This window comes from Epinephelus lanceolatus, chromosome 3 (assembly GCF_041903045.1).
Source record: "Epinephelus lanceolatus isolate andai-2023 chromosome 3, ASM4190304v1, whole genome shotgun sequence".
Taxonomy (NCBI): domain Eukaryota; kingdom Metazoa; phylum Chordata; class Actinopteri; order Perciformes; family Serranidae; genus Epinephelus; species Epinephelus lanceolatus.
The window spans coordinates 28,289,380-28,303,106 of record NC_135736.1 but is presented as its reverse complement, the minus strand read 5'-3'; the positions used below and the strand labels follow the sequence as shown (position 1 = coordinate 28,303,106).

Below are 13,727 nucleotides of genomic sequence, written 5' to 3'. Positions count from 1 at the left end.
TGATGACTTCAATGTACTTGTTTTGTCAGACCAGCAATCCAAAACCTCAAGATATTTAATTTAGAATGGTATGGACTGTTTCATTGCTATTCTGTTGCTAGGGCAACAACTTTGGTCCCTGTTTACTTCCTGTCAGCTTCTGCATTAACATACATTCAAACAGGAAATACAAAGGGACCCATTTAGAATGTTTATGTTGTCCGGTTTGAAATGGTCTATTATCAAATCCTCACATTTGAGATGCTGGAACCAGCATGATGGGTGGGTAGTGATGCATTGCACTTTTCATGTTCCTTATTTTAAACATTACTTCAACTCTTTACTCAAGTGTCATTTTGAGCCAGTAACCTAATTTTTACTTCACTACATTTGCCATCTTCTTTACAGCGAGTCTGCTCTATATGTGGGGATTGAGTGTAGGGAGGCATAGCACGTCTCAGAGGAGCACCTCTGGTGCACAAACCAAGTTGCCTGGAAGTAAAGGAAACACCACCTGTCTTTTGACTACAATGCAATGATGATAGAGTAAAACCCAGAACAAGAGGCAGGCTCCAACCTCCAGCCCTGACCACATCTGGCTGCACGTTTTATGCCAGAATCTAAGAAAAACAGTTACATAACGAAGTGCCGGCTGTGGCTGAGATCTCCACTTTTGAAAACTACTCCTCTACCCTCAGCAGGCACACTGACATAAGTTGCACATACTGTAGGTGAAAATGTAGTTAGCTAGCTAACATTAGCTTTGTTAATTTATCATGTGTAATGTTAACCTTTGATATTATGATAAAGAAAAGAGGGGTAGAGAGGAAGAGTGGGAGATTGTTCTTATATCAATTGTATGGGCTATCCTAATTTGGTTAATTATCTGTTTTACAAATGTAATTCTGACTTTACTTGATTCATATTTTATGGGAGGAATTGTACTTTTACGATGAGTATAGATTTTGAGCCATCTACTCACCACTGGGAACTGGGAAGTTGTTGCCAATTAATTATCTGCCATTGACTGACTAATCAAATGAATGGTTTCAGGTCTAGCAGCTCCTACCTGCCTATTTGCACTACTGTTTCATATATATTGTAAAAGTGTATGTTTTTAATGGTGCATTGTATAATATCTATCTATCTATCCATCCATCCATCCATCCATCCACCCGTTATTTCTTTTGAGGAAAAAAAGCCAAATTCAAAAATGGTAAATGTTCTCTAACAAGCTCTAACTGTGCCTAAATAATCTACAGTATAAATGGACATTTTGATTTAAATCTTTAACTTTCTGATTAAAGGAAAAGTAAATATGAGTACAAATTTAAGTAAGCACTCAATGTCAGCTTTTAGCGCTCGACAGCTTCTGATATTTGATACTATGGACAGTCGGGACTAGAAATCAAGTCATAGTAATTTTATATCACAGTATTAATATGATAATACATTTTTCAACTGAGAAGGTGTTAAGACAAAATAACCAGAAGGAATGGTCTGTTTTTTTGTTTGTATTGCAAAATCCTGTGACTGAAATGCCTGAAAAATCAAGGTGCTTCAATAAATAAATCAATAAATCGATGCAAAAATCCTGTAGTAGTGCCTAAAATTATCTAATTCACCCTGAGGAATAGGATACTTGGGTAAAAATGGCAGAGCAACATCTGTACCTCTTGATAAATTTCTCATGGTATCACCCAGCCCTAGCAGAAGCTCCTTCAGGATGGAAATTGAGGACAATAAAACCTTCAGAGGCTTCAGCAAACAGAATAAATTCTGCATTAGAGACATACAATCATTTCCCCGCTACATGACACAAACATGGAGCACTCTACACTGTGGTCTCGAGTACCCGCATGACAACAGTTGTCAAGTTGCTCTTTGGTGCATCATCATCTTCTTTGGTGGATAAAAGCTGCAGCTAATTGCACACTCACAAGTGGCCCTTACATTAGCACTGCTTCTGGAAAAGGAGTTTTACAATTAGTGTGGCATGCTGCATATTAGAAGCCGCTGTACAATGAGGGGAACCATTAGGCAGTTGCATCTTGTTTCCTGTCATCGTCCAACACGCCACTGTCTGCATTTACTGATTCCTGCTAACTGCAACTGTTGATTATTTGCAGTGAGTCCGAAATAAGGACGACAAGGAGGCTGAGCTGAATGCTTGAACAACCAATGCATTAGAGGAAAACATCTGTGGTGATGCTGTTTGTAATGACTGTTAACTGCTGATAAAATTTAGTTTCTGATGCGTAAAAACTGGATGAGATTTCAGAATTCCCTACAGACTGAAAAAACATAGCCTAGATATTGCTTCCAACAACTGACAGAAAGTTGTTTTCTCGAGGTTATCTACTGACCTACTATATCTACAGTTATCTACTGAACAGAGAACAGTGGGAGAGATGCTGCCAAGATGGAGACACATCACTAAGACAGAGAGAGATGAGGAGAAAAGTGTGATGACTCACCGTGTGGGCGTCCTGGTTGTCGGTGAGCTGCACCAGTGTTGGGCTGTGTTTCGACTTCCTGGGCTTGGGGGTGCGCTCAGCGTGACCACTCTGGCCTCCCTGGGAGTCCACGCTGCTGCCCGCGTTCTCCCCTACACTGCCTGCACTGCTCCCACCGCTCGACGGGATGTTCTCCTTGTTGGTGTCTGCTTGGACCGATGCAGCTCTGCTCTCAGACGGAAAAAGAAAGCGGTGAGGAAATGAGACATCTGCCTTCCATCTCACTCTCTCTGTTGCACACTTTGGTCTGTATTCATCAGCTTGACATTGGGTGAGATGCTTCAGGAAACTAAATGCTGAGATCATCCTGATAACTCATTTACTTATACCTTCTCCAGCAGCTAATGTGCTGTTTAGCTTTAAGTAAATTCTGTTTACTGTCTATTTACTGTCCACACTCCTATTGACGTTTTCTGCCTTCTTTGGACTAATGCACTCCTCTAATCCATGTCTTACTGATCGCTCAGACTCTTGCCCACCTCCATCAACAAGGATTAGCCTCTTACTGCGATGACTCCACTTGTTATGACTGTACCACGTCTCAGTGGACAAGCTTACCACACAGAATGAAACCTTATGAATGTTTACTGTTACCACCAACTGGAAATAGAGGCATCTGCAGAGGGGCGCTGAGGTCAGACTTTAGTAATGAATGGCATCTTATTTTGCTTTGTGGAAATCATAGTACAAAAAATATTCGTCTTAGTCATATTTTTCTGTAAGAGAAAAGGATCATCTGTCAATCCAGTAAGAAATATCTGAAGAAAAAAAATGAATACATCTTTAGAGGTTCCACTGATAATTTCTACAAGAGATGGTATTTTGTAATTACCTGGGGCCAGACCTTTAAATGCACCTACTCCACTGAGGTCGAGTTGACTGATTCATCTGGCATGAAACAGCACTTTAAAATAAAAAACAACAGATGAGCCCCACTGGGGGACTAGTGGTACGTGTCCACAGGGGCATTTTTGGACGTGAGGAGTCATGCCGCTTACCAGCACTGGATGCTTGATGGGCATGCCACTAAGTACATAGACTGTCTGCTCCCAAATTTTAAACTGAACCAACATGGTGGCTCATTTGGAGAATTTCTCTTGTGTTATGAAAATGAAAAGAGGTGAGAAATGCAGTCAATGAATCTGTCTTCGTTTTTGATTGACAATTGTTTCCAGTGGCAGCGAGTCGCTTCAGATTCCCTTGATTTGCATAAAGTAGCCTACATTCAATTTTATGCAAATGAGGAGGGAACACCCCATCTCTCGAAACTCTACCAGAATGCACTGTATGACTGCTTGTACAGACAATAAATGGTAAGTGTGGAAATGACGGATGCTGTGGACATGTACCATAACGCTGTTGTCAAGCAGTGCTAGACCCAATGGGGAGTGATAACAATATTGGCAAGCACTATAGACAAGACAGAAGCTGCTATTGAGGCTGTTCTAAATCAACATGTCTTCTTAATATCACCCGACATGGTTGTTTGTTTCACTTCGATCCGCTCCACTCTAATAACCCTGGCAAAATAGGTATTTTGGTATGGCAATGCATCAGTGTGAACTTACAATGATGCAAGATTCAGGCGTGTATGTTGTCTTTAGTGATTGGTTAGAGAAAACAAATCCCCCTCCCCACGGAAGGAAACTTCCTGAACTTGGTAAATTGGCTAGCCTATTTTATGGCCAACATTTCTACTGAGTGGAATACTAACTCCTTATTCTGTATATATTCATTTCCTATCATTTTGTTTTGTCTTAATGTATTAATTTATCTTGTGATGTGAAAGCTACCCACTCGTGATTTAATCTAATAGTTCAGTGTGTGTGACTGGTGGGCTGAAAGGTTCTGTTGTTTTGAGTGGATGGGTAAATATGAAGGAAAACACATTTTTTAGTAAACATACAGTACAGGCCAAAAGTTTGGACACACCTTCTCATTCAATGCGTTTTCTTTATTTTCATGACTATTTACATTGTAGATTCTCACTGAAGGCATCAAAACTATGAATGAACACATGTGGAGTTATGTACTTAACAAAAAAAGGTGAAATAACTGAAAACATGTTTTATATTCTAGTTTCTTCAAAACAGCCACCCTTTGCTCTGATTACTGCTTTGCACACTCTTGGCATTCTCTCCATGAGCTTCAAGAGGTAGTCACCTGAAATGGTTTTCCAACAGTCTTGAAGGAGTTCCCAGAGGTGTTTAGCACTTGTTGGCCCCTTTGCCTTCACTCTGCGGTCCAGCTCACCCCAAACCATCTGGATTGGGTTCAGGTCCGGTGACTGTGGAGGCCAGGTCATCTGCCGCAGCACTCCATCACTCTCCTTCTTGGTCAAATAGCCCTTACACAGCCTGGAGGTGTGTTTGGGGTCATTGTCCTGTTGAAAAATAAATGATCGTCCAACTAAACGCAAACCGGATGGGATGGCATGTCGCTGCAGGATGCTGTGGTAGCCATGCTGGTTCAGTGTGCCTTCAATTTTGAATAAATCCCCAACAGTGTCACCAGCAAAACACCCCCACACCATCACACCTCCTCCTCCATGCTTCACAGTGGGAACCAGGCATGTGGAATCCATCCGTTCATCTTTTCTGCGTCTCACAAAGACACGACGGTTGGAACCAAAGATCTCAAATTTGGACTCATCAGACCAAAGCACAGATTTCCACTGGTCTAATGTCCATTCCTTGTGTTTCTTGGCCCAAACAAATCTCTTCTGCTTGTTGCCTCTCCTTAGCAGTGGTTTCCTAGCAGCTATTTGACCATGAAGGCCTGATTGGCGCAGTCTCCTCTTAACAGTTGTTCTAGAGATGGGTCTGCTGCTAGAACTCTGTGTGGCATTCATCTGGTCTCTGATCTGAGCTGCTGTTAACTTGCGATTTCTGAGGCTGGTGACTCGGATGAACTTATCCTCAGAAGCAGAGGTGACTCTTGGTCTTCCTTTCCTGGGTCGGTCCTCATGTGTGCCAGTTTCGTTGTAGCGCTTGATGGTTTTTGCGACTCCACTTGGGGACACATTTAAAGTTTTTGCAATTTTCCGGACTGACTGACCTTCATTTCTTAAAGTAATGATGGCCACTCGTTTTTCTTTAGTTAGCTGATTGGTTCTTGCCATAATATGAATTTTAACAGTTGTCCAATAGGGCTGTCGGCTGTGTATTAACCTGACTTCTGCACAACACAACTGATGGTCCCAACCCCATTGATAAAGCAAGAAATTCCACTAATTAACCCTGATAAGGCACACCTGTGAAGTGGAAACCATTTCAGGTGACTACCTCTTGAAGCTCATCGAGAGAATGCCAAGAGTGTGCAAAGCAGTAATCAGAGCAAAGGGTGGCTGTTTTGAAGAAACTAGAATATAAAACATGTTTTCAGTTATTTCACCTTTTTTTGTTAAGTACATAACTCCACATGTGTTCATTCATAGTTTTGATGCCTTCAGTGAGAATCTACAATGTAAATAGTCATGAAAATAAAGAAAACGCATTGAATGAGAAGGTGTGTCCAAACTTTTGGCCTGTACTGTATTTCCAATACATACTTATACATTTTCTAGTGAAGATATTAAGGACACGATGACAGACAAAAATTAAGTGATGAGAACAAGATCTTTCCAGCGCACATCAGTGTTGCTACTAAAGACAAGCCACTAATCTCATGCTGGTAGCTACCAAGCTCATGATGATGACAAACTCATTGTACCTGTTTCTTTCTTTCTGTCTCAGCCCCTCCTCCTGTTGCTCTCTCTGTTGTCGACGTCTCTGTCGGGCAGTTGGCGTAACCCTTGGAGATTGTGGTCCCGGGGTTAACTCAGAGTCTTCTGAACTCTGATCCCCTACAGAGTTTCCATCGAAGAGGTGCTGCTCCACTGTTGAGCGAATCGTCCTGTCCAGAAAACTGAAGGACCAAGAAAAGGAATGATGAGCTTTAAGGACCAATAAGAGTTTCATAAAAAGTAGAATATAAGAAATTATCTCTAGATAAACTATAGTGATGCTAATAAGTCCACTTACTTTACCACATCTGGTGTGCAGTGGACAGGGGAGAGGTGGTTACTGAAAGAAAAACAAGAAGTGAAGGTGAGTTTGAGCTGCAGAAACAGGTGGTCACAACAGGTCACTGAGCAACGCTGAAAATCCCCCAGGCTCTGGTTCTGGCCCTAGGTGATCAAGGCATCTAGTGTGCATGAGTGAGTGTTAACTTGAGCTGTGTTCAGAGCATAAGTAGGTCCTCTGGGAGCAAAGTGGCCAGCCTCTATGACTACCGATAAGTCCTACAGTAGAGTGTATGGTCAATACTTTCCATACTGATCTCTGGCTTCATCTGTATTTTTCATTTTTGTTGTTCTCACAGGCATGCACACAAAGGCATGTAAACTGCAGGAAACAGAATTAAACAAATGACAGGCCATTATACTATATGGAAAGGCTGTGTCTATATCGAATTAAATATATCTGTATGTAGATGTAAAGATAGTGAATTGCTATTACATTCAAAGTCAGACGGCAACCAACAGCTTGGTTTGTTATTAGATGCAACTGTTCTTCTACTACAATTAAAAATGTATTTCACAAGTAGAAAGATTGAATTTTCATAAGAATGGACTGTCTATGTAGTAGAAAGATGAATATACTTGTGCTATATGAGTCTCTTTCCTTACACTTCTATACTCTTTGTGTCTGGTGGTGGCGAGCATACAAAATGTGAAAGTACAATCTGTAGTTCGATCAAAAGCCTGTGCATCATCCAATGTATTTAAGATGAGAGATGAGCAGGGAGATCTGGGTGCTGGTAAGATGGAGTGAAGTTTACCACAGTTCATTTACACATACTAGTTACACTGTTATGATAAAAAGCTGGTTGACAATCAGCAAAGTATCCCTTTAAAGACCTTCTGAAGAAGTTATTCGAAGAGACTGCACAAATCTAATTTGCCATTTTTGCACCAATCTTCATCTTCACTCCCCAAAAAGACCCCACAGCTTTCACAAACCGATAATTGTCATGTCTGCTTTTCCTGGAGTGCAGCTAACTCACATGTGTAGGGGTGACCTGACAAAATCTTCCATAAACAGTGGTGTTGACAGTAATAGCACAGCTTTTCATAGTACGCTGCACTGATAAAGATAGAGATAACAATGAAGTGATGGTACTCTGTGAAGGTGACTGTGGTGAACCTGCGCAAAATGGCTCAGACCTGAATTGACGTAATCAAAGCTGTAAGCCAGGACAGTGAATCAGATAAAAGGTGGCACCAATCGTGTGATAACCGGATGATCCTTTAGATGAGCTGAACAAATTCACATCATTAAACATAGGGCAATAAATGGTGACATTTTTAAACATTTGAAGTTTAGTTTCATTTATTCAGACAGCTAGAACATGAAGAGGGGTGAGAGAGGAGTCAAAGTTAGGTCAGCTGAGGCTCAGAGGTGCTCCAGAGTCACCAGACTAAACGGCTTGATTATCTCAGGGCACTGTGGGAAAAATATTAACTCACTACCTAATAATAGACTTGGCAGTGAACGAAACAGGTTAAAGCAAGAGAAAACGGTTTAATAGCTTACTAATGATGACTTAACCTCAGACTTTAAAGCCTGCAAATGTCAGGTGCAGTGGACGCATTAAGGCCTGAATTACTGTACGACAGGACCTTTTGAAGATCTGTCCAAAACATTCGAGGACTGTACTCTATGCTGCAATCTGCTCTTGATATAAAAGTGATGAGGGTTAATTATATATTGGAGTATGTGCCAGGGTAAGATGGTTATTACACCTCAAGAAATGCACCATGCCCTGTGTTGCAATTTTAGCACTGACGCTGTGACAGTTTAAGGCAGTGGTGCCCAACCTTTTTGTTCTGTGACGCCTTGAGTTGTATCAGCAAAGACTCTGCCCTCTGTCTGTGTTTTCTTATTTTCTTTTAATTTTGCTGTGTTCAGGACAGCATGTAAGTACTTTACAAGAAGGCAGCTACAAATATCACTGGCACAGTGCCGACAAACGGAAGCGAACAAAGCTCGATGCAGAGTGAGAGTGAATTTGGGGTTGGCTTTCACTTTCGCTGGCGATGTTTAAAAACAGTGACCGACAATTCCTGCGTAGTATACCTTTAATCATCTTGTGATCCCTCAGATTTATTTCCTACAGGAGAACAGTCCCCTTGTTGGAGATAACTGATGTTAGACAGGATTATTTGTGCACATTTTCGGTGATTGGATTTTAATCAGATAACGCTTGACCACATGATGAGTACAGGTGTAAACACACAAAAAACACATTTAGGACCGATTGTGATCTGTTTAGCCAAACTACCTCTGAAAGTGGTCAGGGAGGCATTATGATCACACTGAACATAAGGGTCAATGTATTTTCAACCCACATACACAAACTATGTGGGCGGAAACACGTAATGGCGTGACTGTTCCAAACAAGCGACGCAGCAGCAACTCTCCCCAACCAGACGCTGAAGCTGTAGGGTCTCTCTCTCATCCGATGCTAACACTTCTGCAGTGTCTCCTTCATCTGTAATGTATTCTTCCTGTCGATCACCATGTTTTCACTCAGGTAGGCCTATTTCATCCTCGTCGATCTCGCTGTTGCCCTCTTAATCTTCCTAATTGGCTCTGATTTATATATAACATTAGGTCTCAGAGAAGCATACAAGCAAAACTTGGCAATTCATATCATGGTGTTCATATATGGTTGTTTGAGCTGGACAGAGTGATTTGATCTCAAAGTGGACACTGGAGACATATTAATACCAGGTCTGATTGTCAACCAGTTAAATCATATCTAGGTACAATCTGGATTCAAGACCCACTTTAATGCAAAGAGTTAAGGGTCACTGATCCTGATAAAAATGTCAAAAGCAAATGGATTGTTTGAGCCATTGTGGTGTGTTTGAGCCAATAATTCAACCATAAAAACACTGTCCAGAACCTAGATTTATAAGAAAAAGCTCCCAGAAATGAAGAGAGAAAACTATAGTGTACTGGACTGTAGATCATTTTCATGACATCCTGAAATAAACTGACAAATCTACTGTCCATGTTGGTCTATAATATGAAATCAGCTTTCTTATATATATCTGCTTGTGCTGCGTTTAGAATGTTGATGAAATAAACAGCTGAGTGCGACTGCCTGTCTGTGTCAAATGTGAAACATTTAGTAATTAAATATCTCACGGCAGCTATCATCGTCCCAAATAGTCTGTGGGGTGGTACGGTAAAGACGACGCGTGGCAATTTGGTAAATCACCATATTACTGGCTGGAAAGAACTAAAGATGCAACAGTGTGAAACCGCTCAGGTATGAGACAGTGTTGTGGCCTGGTGTCCAATAATAACAGTCTGAGTCATAAACTACTGGCAAAAGAGACCATATGGCAAGAGGGATGAGTCATTGCATCAGAAACATAACGAGAATGTCACCACCAAAATACGAGTGAGCTGAGCCATAAATCCTTTTTGAACACATAAATTCCACAACTACAAAATCATACCACCAACCCCTGTCGAATGACTATTCAGGAACTGATCAGCTCGTGATTTTGCAACACAATCATTGTGTAATTTTATTTCCAAGCTGTAAAACTTTATAAGAGCTTTTAAGTATTATTACTAGGCTCACTTCCTGCCTTTCTACAATTATTGTTTAACTACAACATGGGAAACAAACTTGCTTCTGTTTGTATTAGTTACATACATACATGACAATGATCCAACTTTACCCCGATGAGGGTTAAAAAAAAAAAAAAAAAGTGTAAAAAAAAGTGTAAGAATAACAGTTGTTCAGTCAAGGTCTGCTCCAGTCACTTGTGAAAGAGCAAACATGAACTTGGATTGAGGCCAGTGCAGTGTGGACGGTTTACACAACAGAAATTACATATACATAAGCAAGGCAAGTTTATTTGTAGGGCACCTTTCACAGCAAAGTGGTGCTTTAGATAAGACAGAAAGGTATTAAGAAAAGTTATAAAAGAAACTCAAGGCAATATAAAAAGACATGGGAGATGGAGTGCTAGTGAGGCACACAGATGTTGAACAGAGGAGGCCCGAGAATGGAGCCCTGGGGAACTCCATATGTCATTTTTATATGCTCAGATGTGTAATTACTGATTATACAAGTATCCTTAGAAGAGGACTTACACCAGGTTAACACTGTGCCAGACAGTCCTATACAGTTTTCCAGTCCGTCTAGTAATATGTGACGGTTGGCTGTGTTAAATACAGCACAGACATCAAATGATACCAAGACTGAAACTTGTCCACTGTCTGTGTTTAAGTCAGGATTTCAAATGATTTCAGCGTCACTGAAGACCTTAACAAGAACAGGTTTGGTGCTGTGGTGTGGCTGAAATCCGGACTGGAAAACATCAAACCTGTTGTTTTGGGAGAAGACGGTTGAGCTGTTGAAAAGAGGAGTCTATATGGGTCATAACTGTTTATTCGTGAGTTGTTGAGATTATTCTTTTATTAAGAGTGGCTCAACAGCTGCAGTTTTCAGGGCCTATGGGATGAAGTCCTCAACTGCTGTTAAAAGCTGTTAAAAGATTGTAGGGAGGATATTAAGAGCCTGTGTTCACATGTCTTGTGCGAGCACCAGTGTCTTTTTCAGTTGTTCCCAATGAGGAGAGAGTGCCGCACCCAAGGTACTTTTTCAGAGCACTACGGCTTTTTTGTGTAGTTGCCCCAAGTGCTTCTAGTTGAAAACCTCTGAACTTTTCAGGAAGCCATTGGTGAAGTCATTGCCACTCCTTTAGCTACTGTATGATATGTCAATCAACCTCAGCTTTTCTGCTGAAGAACAACACAATGAGGACACAACCCTCCAGGAGGGGGATTTCTATTTCATTCATATTTACCAGCATGAAAATTCTCCCTGGTGCTTTTTTTCTTACCAGAGATGTCCTTTACTATAGCAGGGGCAACCACGTCAATGGCATTTGTAATATTTGATAACTATCTGCAAGTACAGGAAAACAGGAATAGTAACACCAAGTCCAGAAGAAGAGCCTGCTTCCAGGCCTCGTTGAGGGCCTCTGTATAAAGCAGTAGGTCCACACCCAATGGAAGACAGAGGAGGCACATTGGAGGTAGCAGATGTGGGACTGGTATCCAGTCTGCCCTAGGCATCTTCTTTCCTGTCTGCGCTTATGCTAGGCAGATTTGCTTGGCGTTGATTCTGAACAGTGGTCATTTGAGATGTGGCAGTGCAGCTTAGTGGCATCCATTAACATCTCACCAAGTTAATCTCTGATCTTAGTTTGTTACAGGGGAGGTGTGAGGACACTGATGAGGAAAACATTTGGTGATCTGGTTAGACTTACCAGTCTCGTCAACCCGGGCAGGAGAGAGCTGTTCTCTCATTGCCGTTTGCATTATCAGCAAAGTTGGTGTTACATAATGTGCTTGGTTGGGGCAGTGACTGGGGGGAATTTTATGCCAGCGTTAACCAGCACTTCCATATTCATAAGTGAATTCCAGAAGGGGTGAGGCAGGGGGGAGTGAAGGGAGGAGGAATTAGGAGGTGTTGACATTGAGGCTGTGATGTTTTGTCTTTGTGCTGCTGAGGCAGCTGTCTGTTCAGGTGTGTAATCTGAGGTCTGGCTGAGGGTGTCGCAGACTGAATCCAGAATGTTCCATCCGTCCTTTAACTCCAGATCTACTTAAGAAGCAACCATCTGCCATGAAAAGATGTGTTTGTCTCCTGAACAGATTCAGGTTATCAATGCAGTTGATCCCTTTCAACTGCAGGTTTGGCAGGTTGATCCCCCTGTTGACTACTGGCTGTTGTCCACTGATAATAATGAGCTTTCACTATGTCCAGAGAATTAAACAGTTCAGTGAGATTCCATACATACATCACTGGCTCCCATATGTAGAATAATTTGATTAATTTTAGGGTGTTTATCAGTTGAATAATTTTCTCTTTTATCGCACAGACCAAAGCATCTGGGAAGCAGTACAATTTGTTTTCCTGCTCATGTTTCTGACGGTGACATCTCTTACAACCTGAGTTAAAGCTTGATTCATCTCAGTTGCTTCCCCCCCCGTTTTGCTCCATATAATTTTTTTTGTGTTGCCTTTTCCTGTTGGCTGGCACGCTTCATTAAGACTTCCATATTCCAATTTATCAACAGTCTACCTGAGATGAATGGTTAAACCCTGTTTTTCAGTTGTAATGTCGGGGTTGACTGGGGTCTGTGTTTATGCCCACCTCTGGCTGTGCACCAGATGTCCAGGGTCAAAGTTGGCTGAGCTGACTCCATAAATCTTGCCCTCAGCGGGAGTACAGTCTGGAACTCATCTTTAGGTTAAGTTAGAGTTTCTTTTAGAAAAATGTGTCCACTTGAATCTTGTCGAGTTCAAGGCTGATAAACTGACTGACCAGCAGTAGATGTTGGCAGAGTGTTGTTTAATTCAGAAGCCTGTGCAAATATCCATGCAGCAATCTTTTTTTATTTCATATTTACCTTCAGACAGAATCAGGCTCAGTGTTTCCTCCTGTCTCCTTTATGCTAAATTAGGCAAAGAGTGCACTGGCTACACATTTATATTAAAGGTCAGATATGAGAGTGCTCATCTAACTCCCAGCAAGAAAGTGAACAATTAAAAAAATTCCCCAAATAAATGGTGAATTATTCTTTTCAGAAATAGAATATTTATTTTCTTAACACACTCAAAATACAAAATTGGGTTTTTTTTCTTTCCTTTTTTTAGTTTGATGGTGTCGGTAAGATTTACTGTAAAGTCAGGTCTGTAATGAAATGATAGGTCTGGCAGTTTAATTGTGTAATTGTGCTATTTTTGTTTCAGAGTGTGATTTTAAAAAGCCAGCAGTGCAAGTCTTTGTATAACAAGAGCTTAAAGGTTGCTTTTTATAATGGATTCACTCAGGACCTTCTAATTAAGGAAACTGCTCCACAAATAATAGTAAGAGCTAAATAATATGTTTCAGTAATTGTGTCTGTGTTGGGGTTTTAAAGTCAAGTGTTCTTTATGGCATAAAAAGCAAGGAGGAAACAACTCCAAAGCCCTAAAGCAGTAGCTTATACCAGTTAAAGCCTCCACACTGTGTACCCAGGGGCGTCCATTCAGGTAATCCAGTATTACACCACAGTCAGATATTAGCCAGGACCTTTAGAGTCTTTGGTCAACACACACACAGAAGAAAATTATGCTGATCTATGATCCTTTTTGACTGGGCTAAGGTTAAGCT

At 41.1% G+C, this 13,727-nt stretch overlaps 1 protein-coding gene across 5 annotated transcripts in view; it reads right to left on the bottom strand.

Moving 5' to 3' along the window:
• fam13a (family with sequence similarity 13 member A) overlaps positions 1–13,727 on the bottom strand; it is a 75,950-nt gene that overhangs the window by 18,578 nt on the left and 43,645 nt on the right. For all 5 annotated transcript variants that reach the window (XM_033623949.2, XM_078166211.1, XM_078166213.1 and 2 more), the window contains 3 exons: positions 6,518–6,559; positions 6,207–6,401; positions 2,457–2,661 (listed from right to left, as the gene is read on the bottom strand). In XM_033623949.2, the coding sequence (XP_033479840.2) occupies positions 2,457–2,661; positions 6,207–6,401; positions 6,518–6,559 (442 nt within the window). The remainder of the gene's footprint in view (positions 1–2,456; positions 2,662–6,206; positions 6,402–6,517; positions 6,560–13,727) is intronic.